The following is a 13,623-nucleotide window of genomic DNA, read 5'->3' on the forward strand; positions in this document are numbered from 1 at the left end:
CCCCGGCCGTGCTCGCTGCCCTTTTGCCGCCATGTTGAACAGTTCAAGCCTCGCGTAAGGTTAAACTCATGGGCAGCTGTGCGGGAAGTCCCCGTGAGGAGGGACAGGGACACGCGAGAAGGAAGCGAGCCGGCACCAACTCATCTCGCAGCTGAAGCTGGAGCGCAGCAGCCCACCAGTGCCATCTACCGGGGCCTTCCAGGAGCCTCATGTGGGCACAAGAGGGTCGTGCTGGTGACTAAGGAGGCCGACAGCACGAAAGCCTTTGCATTTCTTAATGCTGAAAACACTTTAAAATCCACGGAATGGCTGAGCTTAGAAGGCAGCTGCTCTGGACGCCAGTTCGTCCAACGCTCTGTTCAGGCACGGTTCAGGCTATGGTCAAAGTGCATGGATTTTGGGCCTTCCTCTTAACATGGGCTGCCGCTTGGTCCCCAAGAGGATTTCGAGCTGAACCGTGTCACGGCTGCCCCGCTGCTGAACGCAGCCTGCATGGAGTCTGAGCACAGCTCCTTCTCGCAGAGAAGCGGAGAGCACAGCCCAAATGACCTGGGGCAGAGTCCCGCTCCACTGCTGGGCTCAGTGTCTGCTGGCAGGCACAGCGGTGAGAGCAGCAGGCTTCAAAATCCACCTGCGGGGGTCCTCCCCAGCTCCGCTTCAGCCGTCACCGCCTGCAGGGCGCGCAGGGAAGGGTTTTGTGACATCACAGAGCCTTGTCTGACATCAGCAGCCCTTCCAAGTGCAGACACACGGGGTGACCACTCAGTCCTGCTGGTCGCTGCCTGACAGACAGAAGCCAGCTCGTGCACTGTGATTTTCCTCCCTTGGGAGAAACCAAGATGAGGCTCCACATGGTTCTCTCCCTGACCATGGCACTCTGCATGGCGGTTCTGTTCCCCGGTGGCCTTGGCCTTTGCAACCACCACCACTGCATCATAGCCGGGAGGGAAGACTTTCCTGAAAACTGGTGCGGCTGCCTCTTGTCACTGAGAGCACGACTGCCGAATGGAGCAGCAGCATTGGGTCTCCGCAGCCGCCATGGCAGGGTGCGAGTCAGGACAGCCGTCATTCCTGAGGGCCAGAAGCAACCACCCGTCGTTGCAGAGGGCATGGCTGCTGAATGGAGCAGGAGCATTGGTCGTCGCAGCCCCCAGAGCCGGGTCCGGGTCAGGATGGCTGTCATTCCTGAAAGCCAAGAAGCAACCACCCATTGTTGCAGAGAGCATGGCTGCCGAATGGAGCAGCAGCACTGGTCTTCGTAGCCCCCAGAGCTGGGTCCGGGTCAGGGCAGGCGTCACTCCTGAGGGCCTGAAGATCATGGCCTCTCACCTGCCCTTCCCTCTGGGCCAGCAGGGGCAGATGACCTGGCTGCTTTGCCACCCCTGGATAACCGTGTGGCTGCTCTCTATGGCTGGGACTGCCCTTGGCCTCTGGAGAAATGTGAGGAGACACAAGGGACAGGTAAGCAGTCGAGATCAGTCACACAAAGGGGGCCAGGTTGTGGGGAGCAAAAAACCGCAACAGCCTTGGCCAGAAAGGCTTTGCAATGAACAAACAAAATCCATATTGGATAAGAAAGCTTCAGTAGGCCCCGAGAGGTCCTCTGCCTCTTCACCAAGGACATGCCAAAGCGCAGGGCCAAAACCCTCCAAGAGACCCCAGCACAACACAGGTCCCACGGAGGTTTTCTATGTGCTACCTTGGGCAGTCCTGCAAGGCTGGACTTCTTCCAGAGGAAGCCAAGCCCAGCAGGGCACTTTTTAGCTCCACCGGGCCTCACGTGCTTCTTTGTGCCCCAGCCCTGTCATTTCCAGGGAAGGAGACAGACGGCCTCGTCTTTCATGGCAACAGGCTACTGGAAAAAGAGAAGCTTGAGATATTACAGATTGCTCTGCCGGCTGAAGACCGCCAATGGAGTGATGCTCAGGTGCCTGCGGCGTGTCTCCGACCAACGCCAGAAAGTGATTGAGTACAAGCACTTGAAGGAGAAGGCACGAGTAAACGATAAGAAGCGGAGCGCCTGCCCTAGCTCCCCATGCAACTCCAGCCAGCATGTGTCCCAGCCGATTGACAACATTAAAGGCAGTGGTACAAGGGAGTGCTGTTGTCTGTGTGGGGTGGGACGTGAGGCAGGGGAGAACTGGCATCCGTGGCTGTGAGGTGCCCCATGGGTGTCCAATCCCAGGAAGGGAGGCCCACGTCTGGCAGGATGCCCTTGTCCCTGTGATGTTCCAGGTTGGTGCCTATGTCCCACTGAGGTACCTGGTACATGCCCACATCCCGTGAGGTGTGTGGTTCTTCCTTCCCATGTCCCATAACGGGGCAGTGGCCAGTGCCTGCCCATGACCCATTCGGTTCCTTGGGTTTTAGGACCTCCAAGGCTGGTGTGAGGGCATCACACCAGGAAGAGGGGCAGGTGTTAGGAAGAGGGTGGATGGCAACTCCAGCCGGAGCATCCAGTTGCCCAGAGAAGAAGTGGATGCCCCATCCCTGGAAGCGTTTAAGGCCAGGTTGGACAGGGCTTTGAGCAACCTACTCTAAAAGAAGGTGTCCCTGCCTGTGGCAAGGGGGTTGGCTCTAGATGATCCATGTTCCTGCAGGGTGGCCACAGCCAATGGGTGACCATGTCCTGGTTGGTTGCTCATGTCCACCTGGCACAAAAGCCAACAGGAATTTGGCACCTCTCTGGTGACAGACTTTGCGGAGGATCCCTTTCTCCACCCTCCCAAAGATGATGCCTGGGCCCACTGACATCCCAAAGGCGTCCCTTGGGTCAGGATGCCATCCAGGGGAACTCCTCGAGGTTGCGTGTGTGCGTGTGTGTTTCCTTTCTTGTTCTCTTTGTTAAAAATCAAAGCTTATCTCAGCTCACGTGGGGCTGGAGAGCAATGGAGCATTGAGCATCTAAGGTCTTAAGCTTTTAACCATGCAGAACAAAAACAATGCTCTGGAAAAGCTGGGAATCATGAGAGAGAGCAAGGCTAAAGGCCCCTGCTCCAGGCTTCACGGGAGCAGGGCCTCTTCCTGACCATGACACTATGCATGGTAGTTCTGTTCCCCAGTGGCCTTGGCCTTTGCAACCACCACCACTGCATCACAGCCGGGAGGGATGCCGGCTGTGTCTGAAGCAGCTGCCTCTTGTCACTGAGAGCATGGCTGCTGAATGGAGCAGCAGCATTGGTCTTCACAGCCCCCACAGCTGGGTCGGGCTCAGGACGGCCATCATTCCTGAGAGCCAAAAGCAACTGCCCATTGTTGCGGAGAGCATGGCTGCTGACTGGAGCAGCAGCATTGGTCTCTGCAACCCCCACAGCTGGCTGCGGGTCAGGATGGCCATCATTCCTGAAGGCCTGAAGATCATGGCCTCTTACTTGTCCTGCCCTCTGGGCCATTAGGGGCAGATGGCCTGGCCGCTTTGCCAGCCCTGGGTAACCGTGTGGCTGCTCTCTATGGCTGGGACTGCGCTTGGCCTCTGGAGAAATGTAAAGAGATCCAAGGGACAGGTGAGCAGAAGAAGGGGCTGGGTTGTGGGGAGCAGAAAACTGCAACAGCCTTGGCCGAGAAGGCTTGCTATGAACAAACAAAATCCATATTGGGCAAGAAAGCTTCAGTAGGCCCCGAAGCTTTCTTCCTCTGCCTCTTCACCAAGGACGTGCCAATGTGCAGGGCCAAAACCCTCCAAAAGACCCCAGCACAACACGGGGAAGGAAGGTGCTGGGCTTTCTTGTCAGATTCCTGCCTGGTGGGGCGCACAACCATTTGTGTCTCGGTACCCAGCAGTAATGCAAGGGAGAAAGCAGCAGGCCTCTACAGGATGAAATTTAAGTTGGGTCAGTCATGAAAGAGACGCAGTGAAATGCCTGCTGCAAAGCAAGGCTTTTTGGCGCATCCAGTTCCCTCTCTTGAGCAGAAGTGACTGTGGCTGCAGATGTGCATGATTTCCTAATCTGGTAGCTGGATGGCAGCCAGGGGAGAAAGCCAGCCTACTAAGGACCATTGGGGACCCCTGTGGATGCTGGCCTCAGCTTTAATCCCCTCCAGTGGTCAGATCTGAGGAGCATTTCATTATTCCTCCCCAGAGATGAACAACAGGTAGTACCCGTCCCAGGTGTAACAGAATCCATCTCTTTGAGAAAAGAGAGGCAGCGGTAGCTCACAAGGATGCAGCAAGACTGTGAGGCTCGGTTGCGGCGGGGTGCTGATCCTAGCTGTGGTCACAGAGGCCAGAGGCAAGTTCTTCACCAGAGCAGAACTGCAGCACAGTCAGGAGAGGAGGGACCCACAAAGGCCTGGTGCACCTCTCTTCTGTAGCCATGAAGGAAAATGCAAATTTTGAGGAAAGGAACTGCATTCAGCCTGGGACACCCGTTACTCCTGTTAGCTTGAGGGAAGGCCACAGCAGTCTCTCGTGAAAGCACACCTGACTGCTGTGGTCTGTAATCCTGTAGCAGCTCCCCAGACGCAGGACTCGTAATGCGTCCATTCCTCACCACCGTCTCTTGCACAGATACCTCTGGTTGGCACAAGAGACCCATATGCTCGCATGTGGCAGTGACAACTGCTGAGGGGAACCGCAAGATCCCCACAGTACCGGGCAGAGCGCATCAGCATTGGATGCAGCTCCCACAGACCTCCTGTGCACCCCCAAAATTGGCCCTACCAATGGCCCTCACCTCTCATCTCAGAGTCCACCCTCAAAGCATGCTGCGGCAGTTCACCATCTCTGCGGCGATGATGACAAACTCCCTCGCACAAACCCCTGTCTGTCCACAGACCAGTGGCTGTGGAGATCTGAGCCTACAGTATGCCTGAAGACAGCCACGCATCCCCGTCCCACCACTTTGCTGCTGCCTCAGCCGCCACAGCCCCCCACCACCACCACGGCCAGCCAGCGTGCCCTCACTGCGTACCCTGCTGGGGAAGGACCGTTCCCCCACGTGCCTGCCGGTGGCAGAGGCCGTGAAAGCCGGTTCCAGACCGTTTGGGCGCTCCCTCTGGTGCACGCTCCCTCACAGCACGGCCTCCCCCGGCCGTGCTCGCTGCCCTTTTGCCGCCATGTTGAACAGTTCAAGCCTCGCGTAAGGTTAAACTCATGGGCAGCTGTGCGGGAAGTCCCCGTGAGGAGGGACAGGGACACGCGAGAAGGAAGCGAGCCGGCACCAACTCATCTCGCAGCTGAAGCTGGAGCGCAGCAGCCCACCAGTGCCATCTACCGGGGCCTTCCAGGAGCCTCATGTGGGCACAAGAGGGTCGTGCTGGTGACTAAGGAGGCCGACAGCACGAAAGCCTTTGCATTTCTTAATGCTGAAAACACTTTAAAATCCACGGAATGGCTGAGCTTAGAAGGCAGCTGCTCTGGACGCCAGTTCGTCCAACGCTCTGTTCAGGCACGGTTCAGGCTATGGTCAAAGTGCATGGATTTTGGGCCTTCCTCTTAACATGGGCTGCCGCTTGGTCCCCAAGAGGATTTCGAGCTGAACCGTGTCACGGCTGCCCCGCTGCTGAACGCAGCCTGCATGGAGTCTGAGCACAGCTCCTTCTCGCAGAGAAGCGGAGAGCACAGCCCAAATGACCTGGGGCAGAGTCCCGCTCCACTGCTGGGCTCAGTGTCTGCTGGCAGGCACAGCGGTGAGAGCAGCAGGCTTCAAAATCCACCTGCGGGGGTCCTCCCCAGCTCCGCTTCAGCCGTCACCGCCTGCAGGGCGCGCAGGGAAGGGTTTTGTGACATCACAGAGCCTTGTCTGACATCAGCAGCCCTTCCAAGTGCAGACACACGGGGTGACCACTCAGTCCTGCTGGTCGCTGCCTGACAGACAGAAGCCAGCTCGTGCACTGTGATTTTCCTCCCTTGGGAGAAACCAAGATGAGGCTCCACATGGTTCTCTCCCTGACCATGGCACTCTGCATGGCGGTTCTGTTCCCCGGTGGCCTTGGCCTTTGCAACCACCACCACTGCATCATAGCCGGGAGGGAAGACTTTCCTGAAAACCTGGTGCGGCTGCCTCTTGTCACTGAGAGCACGACTGCCGAATGGAGCAGCAGCATTGGTCTCCGCAGCCGCCATGGCAGGGTGCGAGTCAGGACAGCCGTCATTCCTGAGGGCCAGAAGCAACCACCCGTCGTTGCAGAGGGCATGGCTGCTGAATGGAGCAGGAGCATTGGTCGTCGCAGCCCCCAGAGCCGGGTCCGGGTCAGGATGGCTGTCATTCCTGAAAGCAAGAAGCAACCACCCATTGTTGCAGAGAGCATGGCTGCCGAATGGAGCAGCAGCACTGGTCTTCGTAGCCCCCAGAGCTGGGTCCGGGTCAGGGCAGGCGTCACTCCTGAGGGCCTGAAGATCATGGCCTCTCACCTGCCCTTCCCTCTGGGCCAGCAGGGGCAGATGACCTGGCTGCTTTGCCACCCCTGGATAACCGTGTGGCTGCTCTCTATGGCTGGGACTGCCCTTGGCCTCTGGAGAAATGTGAGGAGACACAAGGGACAGGTAAGCAGTCGAGATCAGTCACACAAAGGGGGCCAGGTTGTGGGGAGCAAAAAACCGCAACAGCCTTGGCCAGAAAGGCTTGCAATGAACAAACAAAATCCATATTGGATAAGAAAGCTTCAGTAGGCCCCGAGAGGTCCTCTGCCTCTTCACCAAGGACATGCCAAAGCGCAGGGCCAAAACCCTCCAAGAGACCCCAGCACAACACAGGTCCCACGGAGGTTTTCTATGTGCTACCTTGGGCAGTCCTGCAAGGCTGGACTTCTTCCAGAGGAAGCCAAGCCCAGCAGGGCACTTTTTAGCTCCACCGGGCCTCACGTGCTTCTTTGTGCCCCAGCCCTGTCATTTCCAGGGAAGGAGACAGACGGCCTCGTCTTTCATGGCAACAGGCTACTGGAAAAAGAGAAGCTTGAGATATTACAGATTGCTCTGCCGGCTGAAGACCGCCAATGGAGTGATGCTCAGGTGCCTGCGGCGTGTCTCCGACCAACGCCAGAAAGTGATTGAGTACAAGCACTTGAAGGAGAAGGCACGAGTAAACGATAAGAAGCGGAGCGCCTGCCCTAGCTCCCCATGCAACTCCAGCCAGCATGTGTCCCCAGCCGATTGACAACATTAAAGGCAGTGGTACAAGGGAGTGCTGTTGTCTGTGTGGGGTGGGACGTGAGGCAGGGGAGAACTGGCATCCGTGGCTGTGAGGTGCCCCATGGGTGTCCAATCCCAGGAAGGGAGGCCCACGTCCTGGCAGGATGCCCTTGTCCCTGTGATGTTCCAGGTTGGTGCCTATGTCCCACTGAGGTACCTGGTACATGCCCACATCCCGTGAGGTGTGTGGTTCTTCCTTCCCATGTCCCATAACGGGGCAGTGGCCAGTGCCTGCCCATGACCCATTTGGTTCCTTGGGTTTTAGGACCTCCAAGGCTGGTGTGAGGGCATCACACCAGGAAGAGGGGCAGGTGTTAGGAAGAGGGTGGATGGCAACTCCAGCCGGAGCATCCAGTTGCCCAGAGAAGAAGTGGATGCCCCATCCCTGGAAGCGTTTAAGGCCAGGTTGGACAGGGCTTTGAGCAACCTACTCTAAAAGAAGGTGTCCCTGCCTGTGGCAAGGGGGTTGGCTCTAGATGATCCATGTTCCTGCAGGGTGGCCACAGCCAATGGGTGACCATGTCCTGGTTGGTTGCTCATGTCCACCTGGCACAAAAGCCAACAGGAATTTGGCACCTCTCTGGTGACAGACTTTGCGGAGGATCCCTTTCTCCACCCTCCCAAAGATGATGCCTGGGCCCACTGACATCCCAAAGGCGTCCCTTGGGTCAGGATGCCATCCAGGGGAACTCCTCGAGGTTGCGTGTGTGCGTGTGTGTTTCCTTTCTTGTTCTCTTTGTTAAAAATCAAAGCTTATCTCAGCTCACGTGGGGCTGGAGAGCAATGGAGCATTGAGCATCTAAGGTCTTAAGCTTTTAACCATGCAGAACAAAAACAATGCTCTGGAAAAGCTGGGAATCATGAGAGAGAGCAAGGCTAAAGGCCCCTGCTCCAGGCTTCACGGGAGCAGGGCCTCTTCCTGACCATGACACTATGCATGGTAGTTCTGTTCCCCAGTGGCCTTGGCCTTTGCAACCACCACCACTGCATCACAGCCGGGAGGGATGCCGGCTGTGTCTGAAGCAGCTGCCTCTTGTCACTGAGAGCATGGCTGCTGAATGGAGCAGCAGCATTGGTCTTCACAGCCCCCACAGCTGGGTCGGGCTCAGGACGGCCATCATTCCTGAGAGCCAAAAGCAACTGCCCATTGTTGCGGAGAGCATGGCTGCTGACTGGAGCAGCAGCATTGGTCTCTGCAACCCCCACAGCTGGCTGCGGGTCAGGATGGCCATCATTCCTGAAGGCCTGAAGATCATGGCCTCTTACTTGTCCTGCCCTCTGGGCCATTAGGGGCAGATGGCCTGGCCGCTTTGCCAGCCCTGGGTAACCGTGTGGCTGCTCTCTATGGCTGGGACTGCGCTTGGCCTCTGGAGAAATGTAAAGAGATCCAAGGGACAGGTGAGCAGAAGAAGGGGCTGGGTTGTGGGGAGCAGAAAACTGCAACAGCCTTGGCCGAGAAGGCTTGCTATGAACAAACAAAATCCATATTGGGCAAGAAAGCTTCAGTAGGCCCCGAAGCTTTCTTCCTCTGCCTCTTCACCAAGGACGTGCCAATGTGCAGGGCCAAAACCCTCCAAAAGACCCCAGCACAACACGGGGAAGGAAGGTGCTGGGCTTTCTTGTCAGATTCCTGCCTGGTGGGGCGCACAACCATTTGTGTCTCGGTACCCAGCAGTAATGCAAGGGAGAAAGCAGCAGGCCTCTACAGGATGAAATTTAAGTTGGGTCAGTCATGAAAGAGACGCAGTGAAATGCCTGCTGCAAAGCAAGGCTTTTTGGCGCATCCAGTTCCCTCTCTTGAGCAGAAGTGACTGTGGCTGCAGATGTGCATGATTTCCTAATCTGGTAGCTGGATGGCAGCCAGGGGAGAAAGCCAGCCTACTAAGGACCATTGGGGACCCCTGTGGATGCTGGCCTCAGCTTTAATCCCCTCCAGTGGTCAGATCTGAGGAGCATTTCATTATTCCTCCCCAGAGATGAACAACAGGTAGTACCCGTCCCAGGTGTAACAGAATCCATCTCTTTGAGAAAAGAGAGGCAGCGGTAGCTCACAAGGATGCAGCAAGACTGTGAGGCTCGGTTGCGGCGGGGTGCTGATCCTAGCTGTGGTCACAGAGGCCAGAGGCAAGTTCTTCACCAGAGCAGAACTGCAGCACAGTCAGGAGAGGAGGGACCCACAAAGGCCTGGTGCACCTCTCTTCTGTAGCCATGAAGGAAAATGCAAATTTTGAGGAAAGGAACTGCATTCAGCCTGGGACACCCGTTACTCCTGTTAGCTTGAGGGAAGGCCACAGCAGTCTCTCGTGAAAGCACACCTGACTGCTGTGGTCTGTAATCCTGTAGCAGCTCCCCAGACGCAGGACTCGTAATGCGTCCATTCCTCACCACCGTCTCTTGCACAGATACCTCTGGTTGGCACAAGAGACCCATATGCTCGCATGTGGCAGTGACAACTGCTGAGGGGAACCGCAAGATCCCCACAGTACCGGGCAGAGCGCATCAGCATTGGATGCAGCTCCCACAGACCTCCTGTGCACCCCCAAAATTGGCCCTACCAATGGCCCTCACCTCTCATCTCAGAGTCCACCCTCAAAGCATGCTGCGGCAGTTCACCATCTCTGCGGCGATGATGACAAACTCCCTCGCACAAACCCCTGTCTGTCCACAGACCAGTGGCTGTGGAGATCTGAGCCTACAGTATGCCTGAAGACAGCCACGCATCCCCGTCCCACCACTTTGCTGCTGCCTCAGCCGCCACAGCCCCCCACCACCACCACGGCCAGCCAGCGTGCCCTCACTGCGTACCCTGCTGGGGAAGGGCCGTTCCCCCACGTGCCTGCCGGTGGCAGAGGCCGTGAAAGCCGGTTCCAGACCGTTTGGGCGCTCCCTCTGGTGCACGCTCCCTCACAGCACGGCCTCCCCCGGCCGTGCTCGCTGCCCTTTTGCCGCCATGTTGAACAGTTCAAGCCTCGCGTAAGGTTAAACTCATGGGCAGCTGTGCGGGAAGTCCCCGTGAGGAGGGACAGGGACACGCGAGAAGGAAGCGAGCCGGCACCAACTCATCTCGCAGCTGAAGCTGGAGCGCAGCAGCCCACCAGTGCCATCTACCGGGGCCTTCCAGGAGCCTCATGTGGGCACAAGAGGGTCGTGCTGGTGACTAAGGAGGCCGACAGCACGAAAGCCTTTGCATTTCTTAATGCTGAAAACACTTTAAAATCCACGGAATGGCTGAGCTTAGAAGGCAGCTGCTCTGGACGCCAGTTCGTCCAACGCTCTGTTCAGGCACGGTTCAGGCTATGGTCAAAGTGCATGGATTTTGGGCCTTCCTCTTAACATGGGCTGCCGCTTGGTCCCCAAGAGGATTTCGAGCTGAACCGTGTCACGGCTGCCCCGCTGCTGAACGCAGCCTGCATGGAGTCTGAGCACAGCTCCTTCTCGCAGAGAAGCGGAGAGCACAGCCCAAATGACCTGGGGCAGAGTCCCGCTCCACTGCTGGGCTCAGTGTCTGCTGGCAGGCACAGCGGTGAGAGCAGCAGGCTTCAAAATCCACCTGCGGGGGTCCTCCCCAGCTCCGCTTCAGCCGTCACCGCCTGCAGGGCGCGCAGGGAAGGGTTTTGTGACATCACAGAGCCTTGTCTGACATCAGCAGCCCTTCCAAGTGCAGACACACGGGGTGACCACTCAGTCCTGCTGGTCGCTGCCTGACAGACAGAAGCCAGCTCGTGCACTGTGATTTTCCTCCCTTGGGAGAAACCAAGATGAGGCTCCACATGGTTCTCTCCCTGACCATGGCACTCTGCATGGCGGTTCTGTTCCCCGGTGGCCTTGGCCTTTGCAACCACCACCACTGCATCATAGCCGGGAGGGAAGACTTTCCTGAAAACCTGGTGCGGCTGCCTCTTGTCACTGAGAGCACGACTGCCGAATGGAGCAGCAGCATTGGTCTCCGCAGCCGCCATGGCAGGGTGCGAGTCAGGACAGCCGTCATTCCTGAGGGCCAGAAGCAACCACCCGTCGTTGCAGAGGGCATGGCTGCTGAATGGAGCAGGAGCATTGGTCGTCGCAGCCCCCAGAGCCGGGTCCGGGTCAGGATGGCTGTCATTCCTGAAAGCAAGAAGCAACCACCCATTGTTGCAGAGAGCATGGCTGCCGAATGGAGCAGCAGCACTGGTCTTCGTAGCCCCCAGAGCTGGGTCCGGGTCAGGGCAGGCGTCATTCCTGAGGGCCTGAAGATCATGGCCTCTCACCTGCCCTTCCCTCTGGGCCAGCAGGGGCAGATGACCTGGCTGCTTTGCCACCCCTGGATAACCGTGTGGCTGCTCTCTATGGCTGGGACTGCCCTTGGCCTCTGGAGAAATGTGAGGAGACACAAGGGACAGGTAAGCAGTCGAGATCAGTCACACAAAGGGGGCCAGGTTGTGGGGAGCAAAAAACCGCAACAGCCTTGGCCAGAAAGGCTTGCAATGAACAAACAAAATCCATATTGGATAAGAAAGCTTCAGTAGGCCCCGAGAGGTCCTCTGCCTCTTCACCAAGGACATGCCAAAGCGCAGGGCCAAAACCCTCCAAGAGACCCCAGCACAACACAGGTCCCACGGAGGTTTTCTATGTGCTACCTTGGGCAGTCCTGCAAGGCTGGACTTCTTCCAGAGGAAGCCAAGCCCAGCAGGGCACTTTTTAGCTCCACCGGGCCTCACGTGCTTCTTTGTGCCCCAGCCCTGTCATTTCCAGGGAAGGAGACAGACGGCCTCGTCTTTCATGGCAACAGGCTACTGGAAAAAGAGAAGCTTGAGATATTACAGATTGCTCTGCCGGCTGAAGACCGCCAATGGAGTGATGCTCAGGTGCCTGCGGCGTGTCTCCGACCAACGCCAGAAAGTGATTGAGTACAAGCACTTGAAGGAGAAGGCACGAGTAAACGATAAGAAGCGGAGCGCCTGCCCTAGCTCCCCATGCAACTCCAGCCAGCATGTGTCCCCAGCCGATTGACAACATTAAAGGCAGTGGTACAAGGGAGTGCTGTTGTCTGTGTGGGGTGGGACGTGAGGCAGGGGAGAACTGGCATCCGTGGCTGTGAGGTGCCCCATGGGTGTCCAATCCCAGGAAGGGAGGCCCACGTCCTGGCAGGATGCCCTTGTCCCTGTGATGTTCCAGGTTGGTGCCTATGTCCCACTGAGGTACCTGGTACATGCCCACATCCCGTGAGGTGTGTGGTTCTTCCTTCCCATGTCCCATAACGGGGCAGTGGCCAGTGCCTGCCCATGACCCATTCGGTTCCTTGGGTTTTAGGACCTCCAAGGCTGGTGTGAGGGCATCACACCAGGAAGAGGGGCAGGTGTTAGGAAGAGGGTGGATGGCAACTCCAGCCGGAGCATCCAGTTGCCCAGAGAAGAAGTGGATGCCCCATCCCTGGAAGCGTTTAAGGCCAGGTTGGACAGGGCTTTGAGCAACCTACTCTAAAAGAAGGTGTCCCTGCCTGTGGCAAGGGGGTTGGCTCTAGATGATCCATGTTCCTGCAGGGTGGCCACAGCCAATGGGTGACCATGTCCTGGTTGGTTGCTCATGTCCACCTGGCACAAAAGCCAACAGGAATTTGGCACCTCTCTGGTGACAGACTTTGCGGAGGATCCCTTTCTCCACCCTCCCAAAGATGATGCCTGGGCCCACTGACATCCCAAAGGCGTCCCTTGGGTCAGGATGCCATCCAGGGGAACTCCTCGAGGTTGCATGTGTGCGTGTGTGTTTCCTTTCTTGTTCTCTTTGTTAAAAATCAAAGCTTATCTCAGCTCACGTGGGGCTGGAGAGCAATGGAGCATTGAGCATCTAAGGTCTTAAGCTTTTAACCATGCAGAACAAAAACAATGCTCTGGAAAAGCTGGGAATCATGAGAGAGAGCAAGGCTAAAGGCCCCTGCTCCAGGCTTCACGGGAGCAGGGCCTCTTCCTGACCATGACACTATGCATGGTAGTTCTGTTCCCCAGTGGCCTTGGCCTTTGCAACCACCACCACTGCATCACAGCCGGGAGGGATGCCGGCTGTGTCTGAAGCAGCTGCCTCTTGTCACTGAGAGCATGGCTGCTGAATGGAGCAGCAGCATTGGTCTTCACAGCCCCCACAGCTGGGTCGGGCTCAGGACGGCCATCATTCCTGAGAGCCAAAAGCAACTGCCCATTGTTGCGGAGAGCATGGCTGCTGACTGGAGCAGCAGCATTGGTCTCTGCAACCCCCACAGCTGGCTGCGGGTCAGGATGGCCATCATTCCTGAAGGCCTGAAGATCATGGCCTCTTACTTGTCCTGCCCTCTGGGCCATTAGGGGCAGATGGCCTGGCCGCTTTGCCAGCCCTGGGTAACCGTGTGGCTGCTCTCTATGGCTGGGACTGCGCTTGGCCTCTGGAGAAATGTAAAGAGATCCAAGGGACAGGTGAGCAGAAGAAGGGGCTGGGTTGTGGGGAGCAGAAAACTGCAACAGCCTTGGCCGAGAAGGCTTGCTATG

At 57.4% G+C, this 13,623-nt stretch overlaps 2 protein-coding genes and 2 long non-coding RNA genes across 4 annotated transcripts; 2 read left to right on the plus strand and 2 right to left on the minus strand.

Moving 5' to 3' along the window:
- Nucleotides 1–1,038: 1,038 nt before the first annotated feature.
- LOC115612217 lies at nt 1,039–2,390 on the plus strand. Its single transcript, XM_030496231.1, has 3 exons — nt 1,039–1,461; nt 1,815–2,088; nt 2,371–2,390. The coding sequence occupies exons 1-3, from the start codon at nt 1,039–1,041 to the stop codon at nt 2,388–2,390; spliced, it is 717 nt and encodes a 238-aa protein (XP_030352091.1).
- Nucleotides 2,391–3,803: 1,413 nt separating this feature from the next.
- Nucleotides 3,804–6,337, minus strand: LOC115611885. The gene is made up of 2 exons (XR_003992742.1): nt 4,911–6,337; nt 3,804–4,305 (listed from the first exon to the last, which is right to left on the minus strand). It is a non-coding gene; the product is annotated as an uncharacterized LOC115611885 (long non-coding RNA).
- Nucleotides 6,338–8,827: 2,490 nt separating this feature from the next.
- Nucleotides 8,828–10,106, minus strand: LOC115611886. The gene is made up of 2 exons (XR_003992743.1): nt 9,935–10,106; nt 8,828–9,329 (listed from the first exon to the last, which is right to left on the minus strand). It is a non-coding gene; the product is annotated as an uncharacterized LOC115611886 (long non-coding RNA).
- A 771-nt stretch (nt 10,107–10,877) lies between these two features.
- LOC115611879 lies at nt 10,878–12,138 on the plus strand. The gene is made up of 2 exons (XM_030495493.1): nt 10,878–11,508; nt 11,861–12,138. The coding sequence occupies exons 1-2, from the start codon at nt 10,888–10,890 to the stop codon at nt 12,116–12,118; spliced, it is 879 nt and encodes a 292-aa protein (XP_030351353.1). The 5' UTR covers nt 10,878–10,887; the 3' UTR covers nt 12,119–12,138.
- The last annotated feature ends 1,485 nt before the right edge of the window (nt 12,139–13,623 follow it).

The sequence above is a fragment of the Strigops habroptila genome, chromosome 8 (genome assembly GCF_004027225.2).
Source record: "Strigops habroptila isolate Jane chromosome 8, bStrHab1.2.pri, whole genome shotgun sequence".
Lineage (NCBI taxonomy): Eukaryota > Metazoa > Chordata > Aves > Psittaciformes > Psittacidae > Strigops > Strigops habroptila.

Coding starts and splice junctions, on each gene's coding strand:
- LOC115611879 (XM_030495493.1), top strand. CDS start 10,888: ATGAGGCTCCACATGGTTCTCTCCCTGACCATGGCACTCTGCATGGCG. Junction 11,509..11,860: donor TGAGGAGACACAAGGGACAG/GTAAGCAGTCGA, acceptor TGTCATTTCCAG/GGAAGGAGACAGACGGCCTC.
- LOC115612217 (XM_030496231.1), top strand. CDS start 1,039: ATGGCAGGGTGCGAGTCAGGACAGCCGTCATTCCTGAGGGCCAGAAGC. Junction 1,462..1,814: donor TGAGGAGACACAAGGGACAG/GTAAGCAGTCGA, acceptor TGTCATTTCCAG/GGAAGGAGACAGACGGCCTC. Junction 2,089..2,370: donor TGACAACATTAAAGGCAGTG/GTACAAGGGAGT, acceptor CTTGGGTTTTAG/GACCTCCAAGGCTGGTGTGA.